The sequence below is a fragment of the Taurulus bubalis genome (genome assembly GCF_910589615.1).
Source record: "Taurulus bubalis genome assembly, chromosome: 6".
NCBI lineage: Eukaryota > Metazoa > Chordata > Actinopteri > Perciformes > Cottidae > Taurulus > Taurulus bubalis.
Genome location: NC_136594.1, coordinates 28,145,873 through 28,171,856, shown reverse-complemented (window position 1 = coordinate 28,171,856; position 25,984 = coordinate 28,145,873). Strand labels below are relative to the sequence as shown.

The window sequence follows — 25,984 nt, the reverse complement described above, 5'->3', positions numbered from 1 at the left end:
GCTAACTTCCGCTAGCTCCCCGCTAACTTCCGCTAGCTCCCCGACAGCCACCGAAGGTAGTGGGACCAGCCCCGGTTCGACACCCGACTTGGGCAGAGCTCTGGCTCGTTTTGTATGAATGTAGAATGTGACCACGGGCCGCAACGAGGCCTTGATCAGGTTCAAATTACACTTGTACTGCACCTTTAACACTGCTCAAAACAACTAAAGAGCTTGCAGTTTAAAAGGATCCATGTGGCAGTGGGTGGCTTAATGAGACCAAGGATTATCTCAAGAGTATCACATTTATTATAATAAATAACTTTGACAGAATATTAAAATACAGGACGTCCAGCACATCTAAAAAAGTTAAAACCAATAAAACAAGTATATATATAAAAAATACTTGTGAGGTACAGATGCACAAAAAAGGTAACTAAATGAACTAACTAACTTAAAGCTATGCAACACAAAACCAAGCAATACAAAACAAGTCGTTTAGGTAGCCAAAACGACCTTGCCCAGATCCGGCTTTGTTCGGCACGCCGGAAGAAACACTGTCGGCCCGCGTCCGGTTGCCGAGTCGGCTCCGACGCGGCATGGATGGCGCCCCAGAATCGGGCGGAATACACTAGCCCGATTTCGCGGGCCGACACTGCAGTCACTGGGCCGTAATCGAAACTAACCGGGGCCAGCATCGGCCCAAAGCCGGCACACCAGAAGAAACACGTTGGCCCGGGTCCGGTTGAATGAATTATTATTATTATATAACAATACATTACAATAAGACCCGTAGACCAAAATGTTACAGTAAATATGTTTTTATTAACTGAATGCACTTAGGGTTGAATTAAATAAAAAATAGAACTCTAACTGAACACAAAAAGACTACCGTCACTCTGGCATCATGGCTTCACGTCCAAAAATAAAAAATCCGTAGGTTGCAGCCTGGTAGAAACAGAGACAAAAAAAACTGTTGTGAGATCTCACAATTTACAAAACATAAATGGTAAATCTATCAATAGTATTGCAAACCGTTCTCACTCCTTATGTCTTGAAAATCGTGTCTGTATATAATGTAATAATATCTGACACCGCCCATGTCTGCTAGAGCGTAACTATACATTTTGATTATTAACTCTACCATGCATATTGACCACCCCACTGAGAAAGATAGCAGATGGATTAAGGTCCTACTTATTGTTCTGGCTCCAGTCACAACCAAACACAGCAGCAGGATGTTTGTACTTATAGAGGATTTTACCATCGATGGTTCGGATGATACTGTAGTCAAAACAAAATAAATGTGTTGGACGTCTATGAAGGACAAATATTGTGCTTTTTTATTGTCAGAATAGAGTTATCAGGGAAAATGAGGACTGACCAGAATCCATCTCCACTACAGGTAGCAATCCTCTTAGAATCTTTATGACTCCATGATATACCATTCCTACCATGCTGGAGGATAACAAAAAGGTCGTCAGCAGACACATCATACTATCCATATTTTTGAATATGTTGGAGTCAGATGTTTCACTACGTAATAATTTATACAAGCAAATGTTCGTTAACGTTACATCAACCCTGCTTGCCTTTGTAAACCAGCTGGCTCGTTAAAACAGTTATATGATGCCGTGCATTTACACATGTCTGTGCTCAAACATCATGGCTTGAATACAAAAGTGTTCTTTTATTACAGACTAGTCAGCTAACAGCATTATTGGGTCCTCAGGACACGTTTTCTAGCTAACGTGCTGAACTCCCCTGACAAGGTTAGCTAGCTTAAGCGCGGGTAGCATTGAATATACACGGGCCATGTGGAGGAATTGAGCTTCTCTCAAAAACAAGTAATGTATATCTGAATGTGTTAAATAGACATCTCCTACCATCTTTGAACAATGTAATAATGCAGGCACTTACCAAGAGCGGAAAAAGAAAAGAAAGAGCGACTGCATGAGGTACTTGTTTTGCAAAAGGACCCACAGGGGAGTCCTAATGTATTGCAATGTCGGGTGTCGGCTGTGTTCCGGCTGGATGCGGCCGAATGTGAGCCAGCTTTGGCCCAATTCATTGGTACAGGTACAGGTAGCCAGCTAGCTAGCAGCAGCTCTAGCGCTGCTCCTAGCTTGCTACAGCGGGGACACTGACTTGAGGTCCTAGGTCCACCTAGCTGCTTTCTAAAACATTGAGTAAACAGTTACTCAATGTACATGGTCCTCAACTATTATTTGTTACCTTACTGTTTAAAATGACAAATGACACTTTGAACACTTTCCTATTGTTGATGTATGACATAGTTGTTGCATTTAGATCAGTGGTAGTTTTACTGACATGTGTATGATACATACACATATGTATCATACATATAATACATGTGATACAGTGATAAAATTGATTGTATTTGATGGGATGGGATTTTGCTTCAGAGGTTGTTGAATTCAAATTGTAAAATGTTGTATTATTTTGTAGGTTCTTGGGATTATACAATCAGAGTGTGGGACACGAGAGATGGCACATGTCTAGATGCAGTCTTTGACCACGGAGCTGATGTCTATGGTAAGAAAGATCAACCTGAAACAGAACAACCTGCTAGACTTTTAATAGGGCAGATACATGATGTCAAGTATGTGATGAAGTGAAGGTCGTTCACTTAAAATGCAATAAAAGCTGTCCGTTACTCAGAAGAAAGTTCCTTCAAATTACGAACAAACTGCTATATAATCAAACTGCATACACTATAATAAATGTTATATTGCAGTTAGTTATTTGATACACCTTATGCTGCAACCTGAACACATCGTCAGTGATGGACTCGATTTCTACAGGTGCTTTGGATCTTAACATCAGACACCCTCACCCGGACAACCCAGCCAAGGCTGGTCACACATTATCCCACATGTCACCCTTCTTCTACAGCAGCTAATGGGAAGCCTTTTTATCTTCTTCTGCTCATCTTCTTTGCAGCCCACAAATTCCCAATAGTCCTAAGGCTGATGGCAGGGGCGGTTTTGGGCACGGGCGACCCAGGCAGTCGCCCGGGGCGGCACTTTTTCATGACACGTGGGGGGCGGCACGACCACTTTAAAAAAAAATAAAAATCATCTGGGCCGTGAAGCGGTTTTCCAATATCTATCATGTCACTGTGTGAGGGGTTGGCGCCCCCTGCGGCTGCTTGCTGGGGGGGTGCCGGCTGCGGGTCTTGTGTGTGGGTGCGGCGGCGTGCGCGCGGGGGGGTTCGCTGTGAGCGGGGGTCCACTGTGGGCTATGGGACTGTACTCTAATGCAGTGGTACCCAACCTTTTTTGAGCCACGGACTGGTTTTGTGTCAGACAATATTTTCACGGACCGGCCTTCACGGTGTAGACGAAAAATATGACATAATAAATATGACATAACAAATATGACATAATAAATATGATGTAATACGACCTGCATAAATACAATTATAAAATGCATAAAGATACAACTCACCATGACGCTGCATTAGTGGAGCCCTGAGCTTGTTTCTCTGCTACGAGCCGGTCTGTCTCGGGGTGACGGGAGAAAAAGACCGAGCCCCTACGTCTGTTGTTTATGTCCAGTCTACTGACTCTACTCCGTACCTTAAACCTTTATATGCAATCTGTCACTTCATTAAAACCTGCTTCACAAAGACAGGATGTTGAAATGGAGGCAGGTTTTCAGAGCTTTTTTGGCGATCTCAGTAACTCTGCCTGGATTTCAATCCAGAACACAGAGTTGTAACGGACTTTTAAGTTTCACTTTTGGGGTAACGTAAGGAACAAGATGTTACGTTTGAGGCTACGCACAGACGGATGTATCCGGTCTTTTTTCAAAATGAAATATTTTTCCGACTTTTTTTTGTTGTTTTTACCCGGTCGGGGGGGGGGCGCTCGGAGGGGGGTCTCGCCCGGGGCGTAATTACATGTAGAGCTGATGGAGAGATTGGCCTCTGTAGCCCAATTCAATTGTCTCACAGCAGGCCTTCTACCATTCCACCAACATTCAGCAACCAGATCTGCATACTTGGCTCTCTATCTTTCTTGCCCATACTCCATCCAATCTTCCCAGGGGACAGTTAGCTCTAGCAAAAACTCTTACTTGGTTGCCAACATCAGGTCCATGTCTGGCCTGATTGTGATAGCTGCAATACTATCTGCAACCAACTCCCATATGTTCATTCTTCCCATTGACAGTTCAAAACGAAGTATGTCTTATATGTTCACATGATTTTTCAAAGCGGCAATGTGAAGCGCCACTATGAGACAAAGCACAACTCTTTTGATCAAACCCACTCAAATTAAGGCACATTAAAAAATACAAACTAAGAGCCCAATATGATCAGAATCCTAAACCATGAATTCACTGCCCAACAGTGGCGATAACAGAGAAGGAATAGAGCTGAAACAAGTGTCTCATGTCTTATTTATAATTCGTCCAGCTCGATTGGAAAACGTGCAATACATGTTGTTGAGATATTATTCAATTGAACTTTGATTTGACAGTCAGTTTGACTACAAACAGACGGTGATACAACTGCTAGGCTACAGCAATATATGTGTGTGTGTGTGTGTGTGTACTAAATTATAGTGCAAGTTAGACATTATTGTGATGTTCCGGACCTTTGCATGAGCAAATTCTCTCCAACTGGGTTGTTGAACCAACGCTAGGTTCAACGGGAAGCAGCAGTGCAACTTTGAGTCTTAGACGTATTGGTATGCTTTCGCCTTCCAGAGATCTTCCCAGCACATCTCTCAGCCAGTTGTACGCTACCACTGGGTCCAGGGCCCCTGCTTGCAGTTACCGACATTCTTCTGTAGTTAGCTTCCTCCACCTCTGCGAGAACCTCCTTTTCGATTTAGCTTTGGCTTGTGCATTTCTCCTGAGTCTGGCCCAATCAGTTGACACAGTTCCCATCAGGATGCTATGCCACAGCCTTGACCCACTCAACTGCCTCCTACACTGGTCACTTCCTTCCTGTTTTGACTTTGATGCCTGTTGATGAGATTTTGGTATCAGCAGAATCTTGATAGAGCAGGACTTTTCTGGTTTGGGTGACCGTGAACCCCTCTCTCAGACTACTAAAGGAAGCTGCAGATAGGTGCCCATAAAGGGTGATGCTGCTTAAGCTCCGTGGCAGGTCCGACCACCTGCTAAGGAACTTGCTGATTTTTCTTGAAGCCCTCCAAGATGGTGATTGGGATATGTAGAACTTCAGTTACTTTACTGAATTTTGGTATTACATGATTGCTAACATAGAGTTTTGAACCTTAACTCTCGACCACTGCAATACTACCCTACTATTTATTTTTTGACATTTGCCAACCTGTGTTTGTGGTTGTAGGTTTAACATGTCATCAGAGTCGCCCGTTTACCATGGCCAGCTGTAGCAGAGACAGTACAGTGAGGCTTTGGTCCCTCACACCCCTCATCGCTCCACTGCTGCTGAACATCCTCACCAACCAGCCTTGGGAAAAGATCATAGGAAATACGGGTAAGAACACCCTCTTGCTCACTTCTTTTTCATTGTGTTTCCATCTTATACCTCATTTAATTAGGCTGGTTGTGTGTGTCTGCAGACACAGCCATGGTTCCCGGCTCTCCACCACTGCTCTGTGGCAAAGTGTCTCGAGACATCAAGCAGGAGCTGGATAAACTGAGCTCTGACATCATGGCCAAGAAGCTTCGATGGTTCTCTGAATGCTTTTTGGTATTACATTCTGAATGCTTTTTTATCAATGGGGATGACATCAGTGTGATACCTTGAAAATGTCTGTAGACAGTCATTTATCACAGTTGTCTCCACGCTCTGCTATATCTGCATTTTCAGCAGTTCATCTCAAAGCTTGCAACACAGCTAGTAATTGATCTTGCCTCAGATTACTGCTGTATGTTTATACACTACAGGGGACTTAGTTTCATGACAAAAGCCCAGCTGATATTACCTATTTTACATTACCGTGAACTGGAAATCCCCCAAAAATCGGTTTATAAATTCAGGCAGTGTAATTATATCTGAACATCTAGCTGCAAGTCTGAATTGTTAAACATATATAGTGTGCCAGCAACAGAAATAACCTTGACTATTTGGTTGATTAATGGGCCGGAGGCTGCATGACTATGCAGCCTCCGGCCCATTAATCAACCAAATAGTCAGAGAAGGAAATGAGGAAACATAATTCGTGCCTAAAGTTGAGTCCATGGTTTTGTCTACCTCTTTTGCCCTCAATGTGCAATTTCAGGCATTTGTTCAAAAAACACTTTCACATATAAAGTGATGTAATTGCAAAGCAATAGAAGAGTACTTATTGTAACGAAGGCATGTACACGGTCACAGTACATGTTTTTGGTGTACTAGTGATGAGCAGCTGTAAGGCTGTACAAACTGTCTTTATTAAACATTCAGAGGTGACTGACATTTTAACTGACATTACTCATTTGAATTACCCACATTCAGGTTTTAACCTAGTTGTATCTTTGTTGATCATGCATGAGGTGCATTTGAACAGTTTGACTTTAAATATGATTGGACACATTTTTAAATACAATTTGGAAGGTGAGTCAACAAAAGCAGGCCCTTCTCTCTTTAACCAGTAGTTACTCTGAATCACTGAAAAACACTGATGAAAATGCTTCTCTTTACTAAAAGAACATTAAAGAAGAAAGTTGACCTGTCATTTATGTTAAAGACAAGCAGAATTTTCTGTTTCAATTTAAACCGTAAAGATGCAGACACATATTTTGTTACATAGTTACACACAATAAATACTACTAGAAAAAAAGTACATAGGTTATTGTTATTATTTTTGTATATATATATATATATATATATATACACATATACATATATGTATATATATATATATATATATATATATATATATATATATATATATATATATATATATATATATATATATACATATATGTATATGTATATATATACATATATGTATATATATATATACATATATATATATATATATATATATATATATATATATATATATACATATATATATATATTACTAGTTTCCTTTGTTTGAGTGTGATACTGCATGTGTATCTGTGGTGTTTCTGAACATATTTGTGCATACTCCTGTGCCAGCCTCCAGGAGGCAGTAGCAATCTGTGGGACTTGGTGTCAGTCATTAATGGCCAGGACGACTCACTGCTACCAGCCAGCTACAGCAAGGGAGTGATGCACATGAAACACCTGCTCAAGTTTAAAACGGTGAGTAGCTCTGATCGTGCAAGTCACTGTTCAAGATTAAGGTTTCTTTATTGTTATTCTACAACACAGTCTTTTTTCCGCCCAAATGTCATAGCTTAACCAGGATGGAGATGTGTGATGACCATGTGAAGGTTTGTGTGGTGCTGATTCTGGGGAACCTCAAACCGTTCACTTGCTCCCCCTCAGCTCCACTCATGTAGAAAGGGGGGTGTCTCTATGCCTCCTTTTTTCTAAAATCAACAATCGGCTCCTTGTTTTTATTGACGCTGAGCAGTAGTTTGTTCTCTGAGCACCACTTTGAAGATTGTTGATTTCCTCTCTGGATGAAGTCTCATTGTTGTTTGAAATCTGGCCGATGACAGTAGTGTCATCTGCAAACTTCATAAAAGAGTTGCAGTCGTGGGTGTACAGAACGGGAGGGGGCTGAGCACACAGCAGAGTAGAATACCAATTATGGTGTTGAGGGTTATCTTCAGTCTCGATGTCTCTGCTTTGCCTCTATAATGCCAGCTGGCAGTCTTGCTCTGGCGATGCTGTATACTTCCTTATCACCTGACTAAAAGGCAGCTAGGGCCATCACTTCTCCATTCATCCAGGCATTCTGGTTGGGGAGGATTTTATTGTCTTTGTGATCACCACATCATCAACACATATGCTCATGTATGATGTCACTCAGTGGTGGGTCGTCAGGGCCTGCTAAGCCTTCTCTGCTGGCCTAAACAGAATCAAGAAAGTAGCTATTTTATAAGTTAATTGTTTTTCGCAAATACACTACATGTATTATAATGAATTCCCTATTAGCTTATTTTCTCATTGCACAGCTCCTGTCTTCCTCCGTTGCTCTGCTTCCAGCCTGCAGCGCTGCTTCCAGTGCAGCTTTTTTAAGGAGAGCTTTTATCCAATCAGATTTCACCTCCTATGTCTCTATGGAAGAAGAGCGGCCCGAGGCCTTCTAGGTAGGCTTTGCAGATTAAAGTACATGGGGACGTTGTCGTGATTGTCATGGATTTCAACCAATCAGATCTTTGGTTTGACATGCTTGGCGTATTCTTTGACGTACCAGCGCCTGCATGCGGACACTGGACTGGATTGGTCAGTGGGCCAGCGTGACCATTAACATGCGCTGTGATTGGTCAGTAGGCCGGCATGATTTGTGTCCACAGAAAGCTACCAGAATTCAGTAGTAGTCAGAAGTTAAGACATTGTTAGTTTTTTTTAACACTCAATGGCTGAAGAGGAGAAACTTGGTGGCGGATTTACTGAGGACGCCTTTCTCACGGAGGGTTATGGGCATGTTTGACGGTGATGATACTAATATTTCCGCTTGACAGTGCATTTTCCCATTCCTAAGACGCTACTCCTGTTTTAACGGGGAGAGACACACACACATCAGCTGAGGCTGATTACACCTCATCCCGGCACGCTCAATTCTCTCTGCAGCTGAGCCAACCCCGCCACCAAAAGTGTTGTTTTTATTAAATAATGAATATCGTTCCCTCTGATGGCTTGAGTGTGCAATGTTTTAGTTTTGTTGGTTCGTTTTGTCATGTTTTTTTATAACTAAATGTGATTGGTTCTTGTGAATTTGTTATTCTTGATGTGGTCTGTTAATTACGCAGCGACCCGTCATGCGCGTATTTATGTAACGCAGTGGTTCTCAAACTTTTTCTGTCAGGCCCCACTTTGGAGGAAGAAAAATGTTCGGGCCCCAACAAAATTGTAACAAAATGGTCCAACTTTTTGTGAAAATTGAAATCCCTTTCAAGTAAACCAGATTGCTCCATCAGACAAAAACTAATAACATCTGCAATCACTTTGGTATAACATTGCAAATAAAGTTCTATCTGTGCAAAGAAATAACTAATATTTGTCAAAAACGTAGACTTATTGTGGCTGCAAATAACCTGTTTTGCACTGAATATATTTTCAAGATAATAACAATGACGTTCAACCTGTGCAAAACAAAATGAGTGCAGATGTGTGAGCCATCACGTTGTATCAGTATTAGCGGCTGCAATGAGCTGCTTTCCTCTACAAATATTTTAAAGACGGGGTTGTAGATTTGATACAGCCGCTCTCAATTCATTCTCAATGTTGAGTTTAGATCTGTATTCTGTTTTGAGAGACGCAACAGCAGAAAAGACGATCTCACGGAAATCTCACGGAGGCTTTTAGCAAAACGCCAAGAATTGTCAAGTCACACATGCGCAGCGTAACCTGTTAACGGCGCAACTAAGCATTTCCACGAAAGTACAGGCATTTCTCCATCTATTTATTAATGACGTTTTATGTCTGTGTACTTTGTACTTTTGTACTATGTAAAGTTATCATGTTCATGGAGAGAATGGTCGTCCTGAAACCACAAGGTAGCGGTGGCTTCACATCAGCACACAGCAGCACACTGCCCCTTAATTACTAAGGATGGGTAAAATGCAGATATTAATTTCCCTACTGTGGGATCAATAAAGGATTATATATTTTAAAGACGATATATATTTATATATTTAAAAACCCCACTAGAGGGTGGGGGGGTGATGCTGTTTTTTAAAAATTTAAAAAAATTTAAAAAGCTATATATATATTTTAGCACAGTTTGAGAACCACTGATGTAACGATATCAGACACAGAAGGCCTAGGTAGAAAATGCACGGCCCGCCACTGGGTCCTGGATTTGTCTGTGGACAAATTTTTGCCACCATGATAGCAATAATCACAAATGTGCAAGATGCAACTTTACAGGTGTGGAGATCAACAGATGGGTTTGTGCGCCAAAAGTAGTGGGGTAGGAAGTGGGGGCCGCCCTGCCCTCACTTTACATATTTGGCTCGATTTGGCGTTGCGGCTGGTTCGTGATCCCGTCAAAAAGATGGTTTACAGTTTTCATTTTCTTCTGTTCTAGTCAACAGCAGTCCATTTAAGATGTTTTAAAAAGCAGATATTTGGATCCCAAACATGTATTCTATGTCACTTTTGTTTCTCTTCAATTCTTCTATTTTTTCTCAGTCTGAAGCCCAGGAGCTCACTATAGTCAAGATGTCTAAATTTGGAGGAGGTATTGGAGCTCCCAGTAAAGAGGAGAGGCTGATAGAAGCAGCAGACATCCATCTGAGACTGGGACAAATTCAACGATACTGTGAATTAATGGTGGAGCTGGGACAGGTATGCAGTAAGCGTGTGTACATGCAGGTGTGAGTATCTGTGCAGTCATTTCTCTCTCAAGAAAGCCAGACCTAGTGAGACTTGATTAGTTAATTGTGTTGCTCTGATCCTGTTTGTAACTTCAACCATTTTTATATTTAGCAACATGTTCTTTAATCACTGGCTGGTTCCACATTAGTTCCATATTATTGTTTTATTCCATGTCAAATGCAAATTCAAGTTTGTTGGAGTAAAAGAAAAATCCTCACCCAAGCAAAGTTTTCCATCTGTTGTAACTGATATCGGTCCCTCCATTTTGTCTACGCCATTATCAAATGCTTTGGAAGAACCTGTAAGTGGAAACTGTAGGTGAAAGAAGTTCAAAAGCGATGGCATGTAACCGTAAGAATGGAGGACTTCTGATAACGTGGAGAATTCATGCAGGGGCAAACGGGTCTGCAGCAGCTGCAGAGATTTAATAAGCTAGGGATAGAGTAGTTTGAGTGACATTTGGGCATCATCAAGATATTCTGACAAACCAGTAAGTTTGACTTTACTTGAAGTATATTTAGTCACAGCCACAGTGATGATTCTATTTATATTGTGAAAAAACGATACAGAAAATGATAATATTGCAACATTACTGGAGCTAATGGAAGGTTATCTCTCTTCCAGTGGGAGAAAGCATTATCTGTGGCACCAGGAGTCTCCATGAAGTATTGGAAGAAACTCATGCAGAGGTAATCCATGTTGAAGTGTATTGTTTCAGAGTTTCCACTAAACAACACAAAATAAACACAATAATGTCCCAATGCAAGTTTTTCACTGTGAGCTGTTAGAATGATTGTTAAAAATGTTTGCTCAATAAGTTGTGGTACTGTTCCAGTGTATGTAACATGGCGTAATGCCACAAAACTAATGCAGATGAACAGAGGTGGCCAATATAAGAGCAACACTTTTACAGTATCAATGCAATACAATCAATCATTTTGCATACATACTGCACGACCATCAACTCTGCATGTCAGAGACATGTTGATTCAACATTATAGGGATTTCTGGGTCTGCAATCTGAGTTGCCAGAAGGTGGGAAAAAACTCAGTCGCTCAGTAACTCAGTATGTATTACATAGCTGTTGTTTTTACTTGAATTAAGATTTATAGTTGTTGCTTTAATAGACCTTTAAACAGTAGAACTTTTGACAGGTGTTAATAATAACACTAACGATGGCTCTGTTTCACTCGGTGTTCCAGTAAACCAGTAAGCCAGCATGTTCAATCCCAGGACCTTGAAACTGGCACACCTAATGCAGCTATGATTAATGTTGTTCATTACTACTGTGTTTTCCTGCTTTTACATGTCAAAATGTCTTCTGTGATAAAGGTCCACCGTGTCCACCCCCTGCATGCTTCATGTAGGCCTGTTAATTCAGTTGTTTTTGGTTTTTACTCGATTTTCCAAAAGTCATAATTCTGTGAGAACCAAATTCCACCTAAATCTGTTGTTAGGACAAAACGTTCCCTTAGGACACTATTTATCTAAATAACTTTTACAGTAACAGAGGTCTTGTGTGGCAAGGTAAAATATGCATGCATGTTTAGACAATTTAGATTATGAATGATAATATATAAATACATGTTAAAGTAAAGGTAACAGAGAATATGTGTATTGCAAATGATGTATAACAGTTTCAGAGACCAATGCTGTCGCTGTCCACATGAACTATTATTTGTCCCAGGAGTGTTTGTTAAATGGATAGTTCGGATGTCTTGAAGTGGGGTTACTTTACAGATAGTCAGCTTGGAGAAACAGACCGGGGTACCAGCGTGGAAGCTAAGCAATGTACTTCATGGGGCCAGCAGAAACACGTATTATAGCCACCTAAAAGAAAGGTCTTGCTAAAAAAATCAATTAAAAAAATCACTATCCGTTTAAGTATACGCTAGACTAGAGAATATAACTAGAAATGAAACTCATCTAAACTGTTGCTACAAATAGAGTCTCGTGGCTTTGAAGATGGCATAGATAAGTTTCACTTTACATTTACTGTCAGAAAGGGCTGTAATTTGAAAAATTGCTAAATATAGATGAGCCTTTCTTTTAGGTCGTTTAAAATATGTTATGCTGCTGGCCCCTTCAGTACTTTGCTTTGCTCCCGTGCTGGTACTCCTTTCTGCTTCCTCAAACTGGATAAGTACCTCATACAACCCTATTTCCAAACCCCTGAACTCTTCCTTTCAGCAAGTTGCCGTTGTTGATTTTGTCACATTCTTACACCTTAAATTTAACTGGGGTTATTCATTTTGCCATCTTAATTTGACACATTTGAATGTAAATACAAACAAAGTTATACAAGTGTTGCACTTTGCTTATGTTATTTATACATGTCATTTTAATATGCTTTTTGTCACAGGAGAGCTGACCAGCTGATGGCTGAGGATAATGATGATGCTATCCCATACTGCATCGCCACAGGAGACATAAAACAACTTGTAACTTTCTTCACCGGCCGTGGACAACTGCTAAAGGCCTTAATAATAGCACAGGTACACAGAGGGAGAGGATGACAGGAAATAGTAGTTTTCTTTAGGGCTGGATGATAAATGGTAGATCTTGGTTTACAGTTGGTAAATAAGTAATGGGAGACAAAGACAGAAGAGGTGAGGAAATACTTGAATAGTCATTTAGAAATGATAAAAGATAATAATTAATAATGTTCTATATTTTTAGGGAGCATGTGAAGGGAACATTCGTGCACCTCAAAGCTCCCCAGTTAACCACACAACTAATGATGTGGATAACAGACTACAATACCAGAGGTAAAACACACACACACACACACACACACACACACACACACACACACACACACACACACACACACACACACACACACACACACACACACACACACACACACACACACACACAGATACAGACACACACACAGAGATCCCCTGGTTGCCACTGTCTGCCTGGTTTTACTCGAGACACTGAACCCCTTGTTGCTCCCTGGGTGCTTTACAGCAGACAACTGCTCCTAAATGCTTAGGATGAGTTTAATACAAAGGCCTTATTTCATGTATGTACCTGTATGGTAAATGGACCGTACTTGTATAGATCTTTTCTAGACCACTCAAAGCATTTTAACACTACGTCATTATTCACCCATTCACACCCATTCACACACTGATGGCAGTGGCTAAGGTTCCCACCAGAACTAACTAACATTCATACAACATTCACACACAGTACGCACATGATAAATACACTGTTTATATCCCCATCCACCGTAAGTGGATCAAAATGAATATTTTTATGTTAATATTAAGTGTGTTTTATTGTAAATAATCTGAATGAAAAGTCAGTGGAGAAACGGATCCTCCGATTAAAGTATCCAAAAAGAGCATCATACCTAGAAACTATTATTCACTCAGATTTTTTTACAAAATAACCGTGGCTTACTTGCTAGTATTGTCGGTTGATTTAACTGTTCCCTGAAATTATACCTAGAATATATCTGAGATGAGGCATTTTTGATCACAATCCAGGGATTGTGACCAAAGAGATTTGCTCTTTTTCTGTCCAGTCTCCTCCATAAGGTATGTAAGGAACTAGCTGAGTGGTACTTCGAGGACGGAGGCTCTGTCCGGGCAGCATGCTGCCACCTATCTGTTGACAACATCAAGGTACCAACGTCTGTGCATATCACAGTGTATTTGCATTACTTTGTATACACATTGTGCAAGAATACCATGCAGTTGCATATGTCTTGCCTGCATATTCATATACATACATATACTATCACCTAAAGGATTATTAGGAACACCTGTTCAATTTCTCATTAATGCAATTATCTAATCAACCAATCACATGGCAGTTGCTTCAATGCATTTAGGGGTGTGGTCCTAGTCAATACAATCTCCTGAACTCCAAACTGAATGTCAGAATGGGAAAGAAAGGTGATTTAAGCAATTTTGAGCGTGGCATGGTTGTTGGTGCCAGACGGGCCGGTCTGAGTATTTCACAATCTGCTCAGTTACTGGGATGTTCACGCACAACCATTTCTAGGGTTTACAAAGAATGGTGTGAAAAGGGAAAAACATCCAGTAGGCGGCAGTCCTGTGGGCGAAAATGCCTTGTTGATGCTAGAGGTCAGAGGAGAATGGGCCGACTGATTCAAGCTGATGGAAGAGCAACTTTGACTGATATAACCAATCGTTACAACCGAGGTATGCAGCAAAGCATTTGTGAAGCCACAACACGCACAACCTTGAGGCGGATGGGCTACAACAGCAGAAGACCCCACCGGGTACCACTCATCTCCACTACAAATAGAAAAAAGAGGCTACAATTTGCAAGAGCTCACCAAAATTGGACAGTTGAAGACCGGAAAAATGTTGCCTGGTCTGATGAGTCTCGATTTCTGTTGAGACATTCAGATGGTTGAGGCAGAATTTGGCGTAAACAGAAAGAGAACATGGATCCATAATGCCTTTTTACCACTGTGCAGGCTGGTGGTGGTGGTTGTAATGGTGTGGGGGATGTTTTCTTGCCACACTTTAGGCCCATTAGTGCCAATTGGGCATCGTTTAAATGCCATGGCCTACCTGAGCATTGTTTCTGACCATGTCCATCCCTTTATGGCCACCATGTACCCATCCTCTGATGGGTACTTCCAGCAGGATAATGCACCATGTCACAAAGCTCAAATCATTTCTAATTGGTTTCTTGAACATGACAATGAGTTCACTGTACTAAAATGGCTCCCACAGTCACCAGATCTCAACCCAATAGAGCATCTTTGGGATGTGGTGGAACGGGACCTTCGTGCCCTGGATGTGCATCCCACAAATCTCCATCAACTGCAAGAGATTACCAGCTCCGGACAAACTAAAGGGCACAGATGCTGCTAGACGAATGGATATTTTCTCTCTCTGATCAATATGGGCCAACATTTCTAAAGAATGCTTTCAGCACCTTGTTGAATCAATGCCACGTAGAATTAAGGCAGTTATGAAGGCGAAAGGGGGTCAAACACAGTATTAGTATGGTGTTCCTAATAATCCTTTTGGTGAGTGTGTGTGTGTATATATATATATATATATATATATATATATATATATATATATATATATATATATATATATATATATATATATATATCTCATATAATATATTTATTGATTATACAATATATACTGATTTGAAAAATGTGGCTGAAATGTGGATGTAGTATATGTGTGTGTTTTATGCTTTTAGTTAGCCATGTCGAGTCTTATCCGAGGTAATGAGCTGGAGTTGGCAGCATGTGTGGGTATTGTCCTAGGAGAGGCAGCTAATCAGAGCACTGCCTACTGTCTTGAACTCTTGGCCAGGAAATACATGACGACAACTACATGGTACGTCTCAATCCATGCATGTTCAGTTAGTGTAACATATATTATTCTTCTGTATACTTTGAAAGTAATCCAAAATTACACTGGTCCGGGTTTAGCTACTTAGTGCTAATTGCTCCTTTTTAGAATGTATTTATTTGAGCTTTTTCCCTTTTTTAAATAGAATTGATTGAAGTTTTCATGTTGCAAACCCCATGTTGCTCATAACCAGTTAGCTAATTGAACCATATTTGGTTTGGTGTTAAGCCAACTGAAAATATAAATTTACAGGATATTTTAGACTTTGCATCATGACACTTGTCCCTGGTCTTAAAGGCTATGCAACCCTATTTCTTTGAGCACAGGTGGAGCCCAGTGACGGCAAACCTATTTTCAGCTTGAACCTAAATAAATCAGCCAAAATTCACCTTCACATTTATAACTGTGTTATCTGTGACTGTAGATTAGCAGGCATCTAGAGTTAGAGGGCACCACTTGTGCTGATAGTACTTGGACTGCAGTGAACAACAACACACCTACGTGGATTAGGTGTAGCCCATGCAAAGCAGAACTGTTATCTCTACCGTTTTTACATTTAGGGAGCTCTCAGCTGACCTACTGCGAATGATTCCTGACAACCACATTCTATTGGCTAAGCTGTGTGCATTTTACCCAGGAAATGTCACTGAAATTAACCAATTTCATGAAAGTGTGAGTAGGCAATCATTAAGATGAAAAGATGAAATGGAATGGATGCTCCATGTTTGATGTTGAGGATATAAACATTGTGATGATTATAGTGACTACAATTATGTGTTGTTTGTCATTCAAGTGCGGTCTCCCTTCATTAGAGGAATGTAAGGCCCTGGCAGAAGCAGCCATGTGTGAAGGAGATTTGTTTTCAGCAGTAAAATTCCACCTGCTGAGCTCTGAACCCGAGAACGCCCTTTGGATAGGGCTAGATCATGTTAAAGGTATTGGCTACTGAGTTACAGTGTGTATCTGTTTGTGGATACCCACCTATAATAACAATATTATGGCACACATTACCTTTTAATATGAAACAGTTGGCACTATTTACATGTTGATTGTTGTAAAAGTTAGATTCTGACATGCCATCAGTTGGTGTGTCATTTTTCTGCCAATACTGTTCGCAATCAATATTATACTGAATACGTAGATACAATGAGCCATTCCATTGTAGTTGTACATACTGGTGCAGTAACAAGTGAATGACCAGTTTCCAAACCAATCTCTATGAAAACCCTAAAAATCTGCACTCGCTAATTAATTTGATATAAAATACAATGAATTACAATCAAAACATTCATCAGATCTTCAAAAGAATCAAGCATATCCAATCATAACAATAACTTATTAATACTTAACTGTGCATTGAAGGCATTGTGAAACTGAAAAAAGGAATCTAAATTTCTGTCTTAATAAAGCAATGATCAATCAAAAACTGTTTGAATTTCCTCCTCACCAGAACAGCTGAATCAACCTGATTGGACAGTGGATATTGTTCAACCAATCCTGGACCTGATGAGTTACATCAGAACTGACTGCCTCATCATGGCCAAGTTGACTGGGTAAGAGCTATAACTTAGTATTAATAATATTTATTTCAATTACATTCACCAATGCTGTTGCCTATACATTGTCAGACTTGATCTGTGTGTGTGTGTGTGTGTGTGTGTGTGTGTGTGTGTGTGTGTGTGTGTGTGTAGAGCCCGTAGTGAGCTGTTGATCCTGTGTGGTTACATTGGAGGTCTGCTGGCCATCAGGAGACAGTACTCTAGCATCGTACCTGCACTCTACGAATACACCAGGTAAACACACAACTATGTGTGTGCATATGTGTTAATAATTATTTGTTTAACATGGCTTTGACTTTTGAAATACTGTTGTTTCTGTGGGGTTTTGCATGTACCAAAAAAGTGTGGTGTAAAAAAACAATTCTTTCCTGTCTGATTTATGGTTTAGCAAGGCTGGTGCTAATTTATAGTTATGTATTCTAAGGGGCGGAGAACTAATCAGATGACTACGATTATACTGTTTATCTGATATGTGCCCAGCCAGTAGTCATCATGACAACTTAAATATCATCAAAGGCATTCTTCACCCACACCTCTATATCAATAATACACCCCACGTTACTTTTAATTCTCGAAGAAAACATAATTTTTCTTGCATACCTCCACAGTGAAAGAATAATAATAAAAACGTTGCCAAAACTATTAAACACTTCTGCTACTACAGTCTTAGTGTGCCTGGCCAAACATGAGATAGGCGGAAGGGTTTTAAATGGTAAGATTCTGGTGAAGATGCAGGTGTATGAGAAGCACTGAGGATACAACTGAATAAACAAGTCTTAAATTATACTGCACGAGTTGTGAGAGAGTTTATGAATGAATATTTTTTAATGGTTTTACTCTAGTTAAAGGTGGCCTTCCTTTCCTGCAATTAATTTACTGAATTCACGGTCATTTTCAAATCCTCCAGTTTTTTTTTGTTTGTTTTTTCAAGAATTTAAGGTAACACAGGGTATGTATATACAATACAAATGGTCATTTTGTAGTTGTTCCTAATCACTTAATACTTTAAGTGATTAGGAACAACTCTAACCGTGTAGTTGTCCCCTTCAACTTAAATGCTTCTAACTCTCTGCTTCAAAAACACTGAATATATAGCTTTTATTTAGTTATTTTACCATTCATTACAACACGGTGGGTGGTTGTTCTGTTTGGTAACGTTCTAACTATGAGTCCTGGGCTTCTTATTTAACTCTTGAACTGAAATCACCATTCTTTAACTATACATTGATCATAATGTAGCAAGGTAAAATAGGTAATGAGTATGTTAAGATTTGCTACAGGAGGGTTTTTCAAAAAATAACTGGGTAGTGACTGATTTCTGTGACTAGCCACTCGGCTGGCTGCGGGAGAAGATCCTGTTCCTTACTGGCTTTTACAAAGAGATTCCAGACAGATTTCAAAGAGATTCCAGACAAAGAAAAAGTGAAAGAAAGTCAAAAATAGGAGTAATGTTATTAAACAATATGTATTCACTGCTGGAGGTTAACAAAACAAAAAGGTTCTCCATTAAGGGGGAGAGATTGGGACAGTTTGTGGTCATGCCAAACAAATAGAAATTAAGAAACCAAGACTAGGCCTGGCTAACTACCTCTGGAAAGGAAACAAACAAAATGGCTTCACAAGCTTCTCTAAAAAATGATCGATCAAAACAAATACAGAGGGAGCACCTACCAATTACCTAATGTTTCTAGACACAAAGTACCTACATGTTTGCACACATGTACAGGGTACCCCAAACTTACCTACTGCCCTCAACCTCTCACGACAAACCTGCGGTCGAAAAGTCAAATAATTACCTCCTAATGTCTAACCTTAAGCACTTTTCCTTAACCTCTGTGGAAAACATCACGGGGTTAAGGAAAGATGGGAAGGAGAATTCATGAGGAGTTAGGAGAAACTTGGCAAATCCGACTCCACTTTCACTAAGCGACGTAGTTATGACGCGACGGCAGGCACATGTTAGTGATGTCGGTCTATCTGCAGCGGTGAAACTACAATGCTAGTCCATCTCGGACCACAATAAAGCGCATCTTAAATACTTCGTCCGTCTTCTTACAGTGTCATGCAGATGACATAAACAACCCGGTTCATAGTATTACTTTATTAACAACAATGAACGAAGGAATATGAAAGTGAAATCACAGTGAGTACAAAGCTATTCAGTTTCAAACATGCTGAATTAAATACGTTATCACACTAACGATGTGTGTCTCATATAGTTTGCCAGTCGGTTTAACAGATTATTGAAAGTATTTCCAAATTATAGCAACGGTTCTTTACATGATCTGCATTTGTCTTCATGATCGTCTATCCTCGTGAACGGCCGAATGATACGTCACTTTAAATGTTGCCGCCGCAAGGAATTGTGGGTCAGCATTATCTCCTTTCTTTTCGCAAAGGCAGGTCCAGTGGTTCCTATGCTAAAGGAGCTAAGTTAGGAAGCATTGAAGCTCCTTTCCTTTACGTTTGGACAATTCGACCGGCACTTATCATGGCGGCCACTTAGGTACTTCCGGGTCATTTCACTCAGCTAGGAAGGTTCCTAACCAAAATGGACTATTCGACCGCAGCCTGACAGTGTTAGTGTGTGCATCGTAAGAAAGACCGCCCCGAATTCTTCTGGCTTGATGGCCGCCCCAAAGCTCTTATTCTGCTCTGAGGAGCGAGGATCGAGGAGCGAGGAGGGAAATCGAAGGAGCCATGATCGAGGAGCCTCGAGCGCAAGCTTCCAGGATGTGTTTTAACGCTGGACACGCCCCCTCACTGTTCATCTGTTTGGACGCTGCAGCTGAGCGGACTGATGGCTGGAGTTTCATACCAGAGTGAAGACAATCACAGATTAAACTCAAGCTATATATTATATCTGTTTTCTTATTCACCATCTGGTTAAAATATGTTCATTGTAGGTCTGAACAACAAAAGGACCACAAACAACTGTCTTCAAAGATTTGATCTGTTGTTGCATTTTTATTGGAATGTTCGCTTAAAAACTCTCTGGACAAAACTCCGTCAGCTTTTAAAGCGACTGACAGCTGATCAGCTGTGATCAGCTGTCAGTCGGCCGCAGTCATCATAAACCGACGTCGCTTCACGTGACGCTTCAGAGGAAAGGATGTCTCTTAAAACATATTTCCTCGCGTCTTTTCTCCTCGCTTGGTTTCCTTGCGCCACTCCATGCATCCTTGGTGGGAGGGACTAAGACGCAAGGAAAGGACCCAAGTGAGGGAAACGGGGATGCAATTTAGAGACTTAGGATGTACCCAGTGTCTTTCGGTGAGGTTCCTGTTTAATTACAGTTCACAACTGACAATACAACTTGCTATCTATTAGTTTCCTGGTCTCCCTCTGGAGTGTCTTGTTTGCGGTAAAAAACATGCAATCTCCCCGTGACCCATGCATCATTACCTCTGTCAGTTGCACCTGTGCCCCATATATAAACTACCTGCCACACAACTACACACGGCCACCCGTAATCAACCTGAGATGGCTCCACATTCAGACATATAATACAGACATAACTAATGGCTCCTACACTGGGGTATACAGCAATGTGCTCTCTGTTTAGCAGTGATAATTTGTCCTGATGTACAGCTCATTCCTTATTTCTTTATTTTGATAATTGCCATAATCAGGTATAAATTTGATGAATTTAAACCTTCAAAATTGAAGTCAGTCTAACCATGTTTTTCTTTTCTCAGTCAGCTGTTGAAACGGAGAGAAGTGTGTGTTCCTCTGAAGATTGAGCAGCTGTCTGTGGAGCTGGATGCCTGGCGGGCCTGCACACAAAGTAACAGCAAGTAGGTTACACAGAGACGCACACAAATACAAAGAAAATGGTATTACTAACCATTATGTTATCAATAACACTGTGAAGTACAATAAACAAAACACTCACACTCTCACACTGATGATAGATATACATCTATGTTCATACGACTATGTTTAAATTTGCCAGCAGAGGTCCATTAATAGTGACTGTTGTAATCACTGTAATACCTCTACATTGCATGTCTGGTATATAGCTTCATAATTGTATCTCTGTCCGTCTGTTTTCAACAGTCCTTCATCAGAGTGTCAAAGAGAGGAATTCAGCTGCCTCAACAGGAGAATCCAACCAACACACCCTGGTATAAATAAATGTTTAACCAAACTTCATCAGGGGAGTTTATGGACCTTTTATTATTGTGTGTAGCTTTATATTGTGTGTATGTGTGTTCTTTCTTGTATGACTTTGTTTGATGTGTTTACTCTGTACTGTTTGTTATTGTGTTCTCTTTGTTTTGACCTGCCAAAGGGACTGCCGATGCACATTAGATTCAAGCTATAATCTGTTATGGTGCATCACATGGTGAAATGTATGTTTTTAAACTGTAAACATGGTACCTTTTTTAAATACAATTAAAACAGTTAGATTACATTAAATAAAGTACTGATCATAAAAGGTACATTTTGGGATCAGCAAAATGAGCCCCAGATGTAGGTATAGGCTGCATATGCTGGAGGCAGGAACAGCAGGTTAGGCTGATAAAGAGTGTGCGTGTTAGTGATTGGCTACCGTGCGTAAGAAGCTCTTTAAATTTGATGAAAACTGGTTACATTAATGAAGAGGAGGTAGAACTCTTGCTCAACTCCTTAATAATTATGGACTTTCTAATCTGTCAAACTTGATTATGTGTAATGGTTAACCAGCAAAACATGTTCCTTTGTCTCTCTTAGATGGTTTAGTCCTGTGTGGTGCTGATTATGTGACAGGCTCCAATCTGCCAAGCCACTCAGATGTTCAACTGTCGTGTTTCACTGGACACAGAATACAGGTGTGTGCTTCTATATTTATTGGTTTGTTTGTATTTACACTAACGTGTCTTGTTGACTTGTGAGTTTTCTCATTGTTTTCCTTTTTTTTAATGTGCAGGGTCCAGTGTTTTTGCTGGAGGATGATAAATCAGCGATCTCTCTTAATGATGCATTAATGTGGGCAGAAGTCAATCCTTTCTCTCCTCTGGGAACAGGACTCCGCATCAACCCCTTCTAACACACACACACACACACACACACACACACACACACACACACACACACACACGCACACACACACACACACACACACACACAGTGGACATTCCAAGTGAGAGGTTAATAGATTGGTAGAAGAAGAAAAATTCAAACGGAGATAAAAATATTGTTTGTGTGCTTCACTAACAATTTAATTACATTTTTCAATTCAATTTATTTGAATAGCCCCAAAAAACTCAGTCTAGGCCTATAGCAGCATATCTAGGGGCTAGACCAGGGCAAACCTGAAGAATCCAAAATGCACTGCAGTGCACTGCTGAAACTAAATCAGAATTGAAAGATGAACCAGAAAGAAGCAAAGAAAATAAATGCATTACTAGAAAAGCCGAGTGTGAAACATTAGGATGCAAAAGTGTCAAGGGTGGGAATTCAAATTAATTGGATAATTATGTGTGCTTTAAGTGTAATCCATAGGAAAAAGTTGAATACAAGCATACATGTCCATAAAGAGCATTTGGTTTTCAGCATTTGAACAGCTGAAATCCATTTAAAAGCTCTGCTGATATGAGCAAAGTTCAAAGCTGATGCATTACCAAAAAATTTTGAAATACAACGGTATAAAAGCTGAAAGCGAAACTGTAATACTATCAAAGGTGGAATTTGAAACTGATTGACTAAAAAGTCTAGATGAAGAAATGCTTTGTGTTTTTAAAAAAAGCTTAAAAAGGTAGAAAAAAGTTAAATACAAGCGTTAATGTGCTTAAAGATCTACGTGTTTCTGTAGCTGAAAAGTATGCAGAAGTAGTGGTTGACTGAAAAACATATGGATAAGGATAATTAAATGCCTGTTACCTTTTGGGACTTTTATTTTGTACAGCCTACTGTACGGTGGTTCCCATAAGGTGTAGAGAAGTGCTGCAAAGCACCACTAACAACCTGCAGTTATTAAAGGTGCAACATATAAGACCTGCCAAGACTTTTAGTTTAAAACATGAAAAAGTAACAGTTTTGACCATGCCAAATATACATGTATTGTGCCTGGAGATATCAACTGCCAACTTAGACTTCATTTAAGAAGTGGATGTAGTCACCATGACATCACTCATTGGTTTGTAGACTATGGTTTTGAAGACTTGAGTTTGTCATTTTAGCCGAGTACAAGCGAACTCTAAAAAGACATTTTTAGGCACCACAGATGTTACGATTAATGACGAACACGGACAACTCCCAGAACAGGCGGTGGTACAAGGTAGCTACGCCCTAAAGCATGCCCTGCTTTATTGTCTATTGTACTCTAAGCATATTTTACTTAATGGGCATCCTGCAGTATTGAAGAAGACATGAAAAAGTGATTAACAGCATACATTTATGTTTATAATGTTTATTAAGGTAATACATATATACAATTGGACATCATTTTGCAAGCTGCTGGCTATTAGAAAGATGGCAAGTTCAAGGATCAGAATTGGAGATTGATGTCTGCAGCCAACCAGCAGGTCCAGACCATACTTTCTTGTTATACCACTTTTTCCTCAAGAAGCAATGAATTACTAGAGCCAGTCTACCCTCAATCCAGAGAACAAATAATTAGAGCTGCCTCAAGGGCTTGTCAATAATACATCCATGGTCTGTGTGCATTTTTATAGTTTGTTAGCCTCAACCTACTCGTAACAGCAGTGACCACGGATATAACAATCTGCAAATCTATCTCTTTCACTGGAGTTGTACATTATGATTTCTTGTGAGAAATAAACTGATTGATTAATAAAGTTGGCATGCAGCTTGAATATGAAATTGCTTGTGATCTGTCTGCTTAGAACAGCCTCATGGAAGTGATATTTGACCATTTCTATTGTATAAGCAAATGAAATTTAAGCAAGTAATTTGACGTTATAAAGGCATGACCTTATTGAGTGATAGGTGGGTTCCATCACCGCCATCATTTGCGTCACTTGAACTTAATCTCACGGCCATCTTTTTCATGCAAAAATCGGACAAATAATATGGCTTGCTGTGCGTTTAATAGTACGCCGGACATCCTACTGCCCAATTATGACCTCTGTGTTGCATCAGTTTTATATATATTTTTGATCAGGAACTGTACCGTCTGTGAAACTTGGCAAAATTCTGAGATACCGGGCAGCTCATTCAACAGGGACTCTTTTTCTATATACCGATCTGACAGAACAGAGGACTCTGGCAAGTGGAAAGTAGGATAGTAGCATATCCTGTTAGCGTAGCTTGTTAGCCTAACAGTGGCGGCCGGTGTTGCACCCCAACTGGTTTTCAAACCTACTGGTTTCCCTACGCGTGCGTGCGTTGTCTTCGCTTCACAGCTGCAGCGGTTTTCTGTCTGCTTACCAGATTCGTTACACATTCACAAACATATTGCTGGAGATCTTCAAGCCACATTTCATATCCATTGCAGCGATCGTGATTGTATAAGTGAGCGTTGCATCACAACCACGTATGAAGAAATACATTAAAGAAAATATATTTATAAAAAGATCGCAACGACCTGGATTCGATCCCTGTCGAGCAAAATGAAAATCTACTGAAAGATGGTGGCTCAACCTACACAGCCACCTATTATTAAAAAAACTCAAGTCATTTCAGGTATTACTCATTTATGTCACATCTCCTTTGTGTCCAGGGAACCTCTTGGTTTAGTGATCTGAAACAACTTGTTACCTCGGGCGGATATTAAAACACTGTGGTGGAACTCCACAAATATATTGTTGTCGATTCTGGAGTCAGCTATACTTTTGCAAGATGATGCTGCTGCTCATCTTGCTTCCTTCGGCACTCGTAATAAAGTTCCCCATCAAGGCATTACATTGACAGCTTTTTAAATGACATTTAAAAACTTGGTTAGGAAAAGATATCACAGTGTTGTGTGGCTTGCTGATTAGCTAGAAGAAAGTAGAAAGTATTCTTTATTAATCCCCTTGGGGAAATTCTTCTCTCCAGGCCCAGCGGCCAATAGAGGGCCGCTGGGCCTGGCCCCACCCACCGTGAACCACCAAAACAATACTTTTTTTTTTTTTATATATATAATTGTATTAAATATAAAACAATATTAGTAAATTATACAAATTGTCAATATTTGTGTTTTTGAGCTATGGAATGTACCCAGTAATATTTGTAAAATAGGAGATCTGCGCAAAATATGTTCCTGCTCATGCACCTCGGCTCTGTTGCTAGTGGACAGAGAGACAGCGAGTGCGATCACTGGCAGCGGCGAGTCCGTGGCGAGCGTGTGGCAGGTGTCAGGACAGCGGCGACTCAGCGGCGTGTTATTGGCGAGCCAGCGACGTGTTAGCGGCAAGTTAGTGGCAGGCGCCGCTCAAGTGCGGGCACTCGTCAAAAGCTGACAAGCTGAGTGGGTGGAGCCAAATTTCCAACAGGTCATCTGCCGTAAATCAGTTTTATGATCATAGATAGATAGATAGATAGTGTGTGTTTTTTGTAGACTTAATACTTACAATATGCAATAAGTTAAGATATTTCTGTATAATATATATAATATAATACTGATATTGAATATTGTTTTGCTACTACATTTCATTTCAAAATATATTTTTTTAATAAAATTAAAAAATATGTATATATTTTACCATGCTTTATCATACTTTTATACCATC

The 25,984-nt window shown here is 40.1% G+C and overlaps 1 protein-coding gene across 2 annotated transcripts in view; it reads left to right on the top strand.

Moving 5' to 3' along the window:
* wdr17 (WD repeat domain 17) overlaps window positions 1–22,359 on the top strand; it is a gene marked incomplete at both ends in the record, with an annotated part of 31,745 nt that extends 9,386 nt beyond the window's left edge. The window contains 18 exons of one of the 2 annotated variants that reach the window (XM_079219649.1): window positions 2,449–2,535; window positions 5,324–5,473; window positions 5,559–5,689; window positions 7,088–7,213; window positions 10,217–10,372; window positions 11,027–11,091; window positions 12,765–12,897; window positions 13,082–13,170; window positions 13,941–14,040; window positions 15,614–15,753; window positions 16,329–16,440; window positions 16,562–16,703; window positions 17,219–17,321; window positions 17,460–17,561; window positions 21,026–21,124; window positions 21,387–21,454; window positions 22,053–22,141; window positions 22,240–22,359. In XM_079219649.1, the coding sequence (XP_079075775.1) occupies window positions 2,449–2,535; window positions 5,324–5,473; window positions 5,559–5,689; window positions 7,088–7,213; window positions 10,217–10,372; window positions 11,027–11,091; window positions 12,765–12,897; window positions 13,082–13,170; window positions 13,941–14,040; window positions 15,614–15,753; window positions 16,329–16,440; window positions 16,562–16,703; window positions 17,219–17,321; window positions 17,460–17,561; window positions 21,026–21,124; window positions 21,387–21,454; window positions 22,053–22,141; window positions 22,240–22,359 (2,012 nt within the window). Of the gene's footprint in view, window positions 1–2,448; window positions 2,536–5,323; window positions 5,474–5,558; window positions 5,690–7,087; window positions 7,214–10,216; window positions 10,373–11,026; window positions 11,092–12,764; window positions 12,898–13,081; window positions 13,171–13,940; window positions 14,041–15,613; window positions 15,754–16,328; window positions 16,441–16,561; window positions 16,704–17,218; window positions 17,322–17,459; window positions 17,562–21,025; window positions 21,125–21,386; window positions 21,455–22,043; window positions 22,142–22,239 lie in introns of both variants that reach the window. The other variant, XM_079219648.1, reaches the window with a different exon arrangement.
* Between the last annotated feature and the right edge of the window lie 3,625 nt (window positions 22,360–25,984).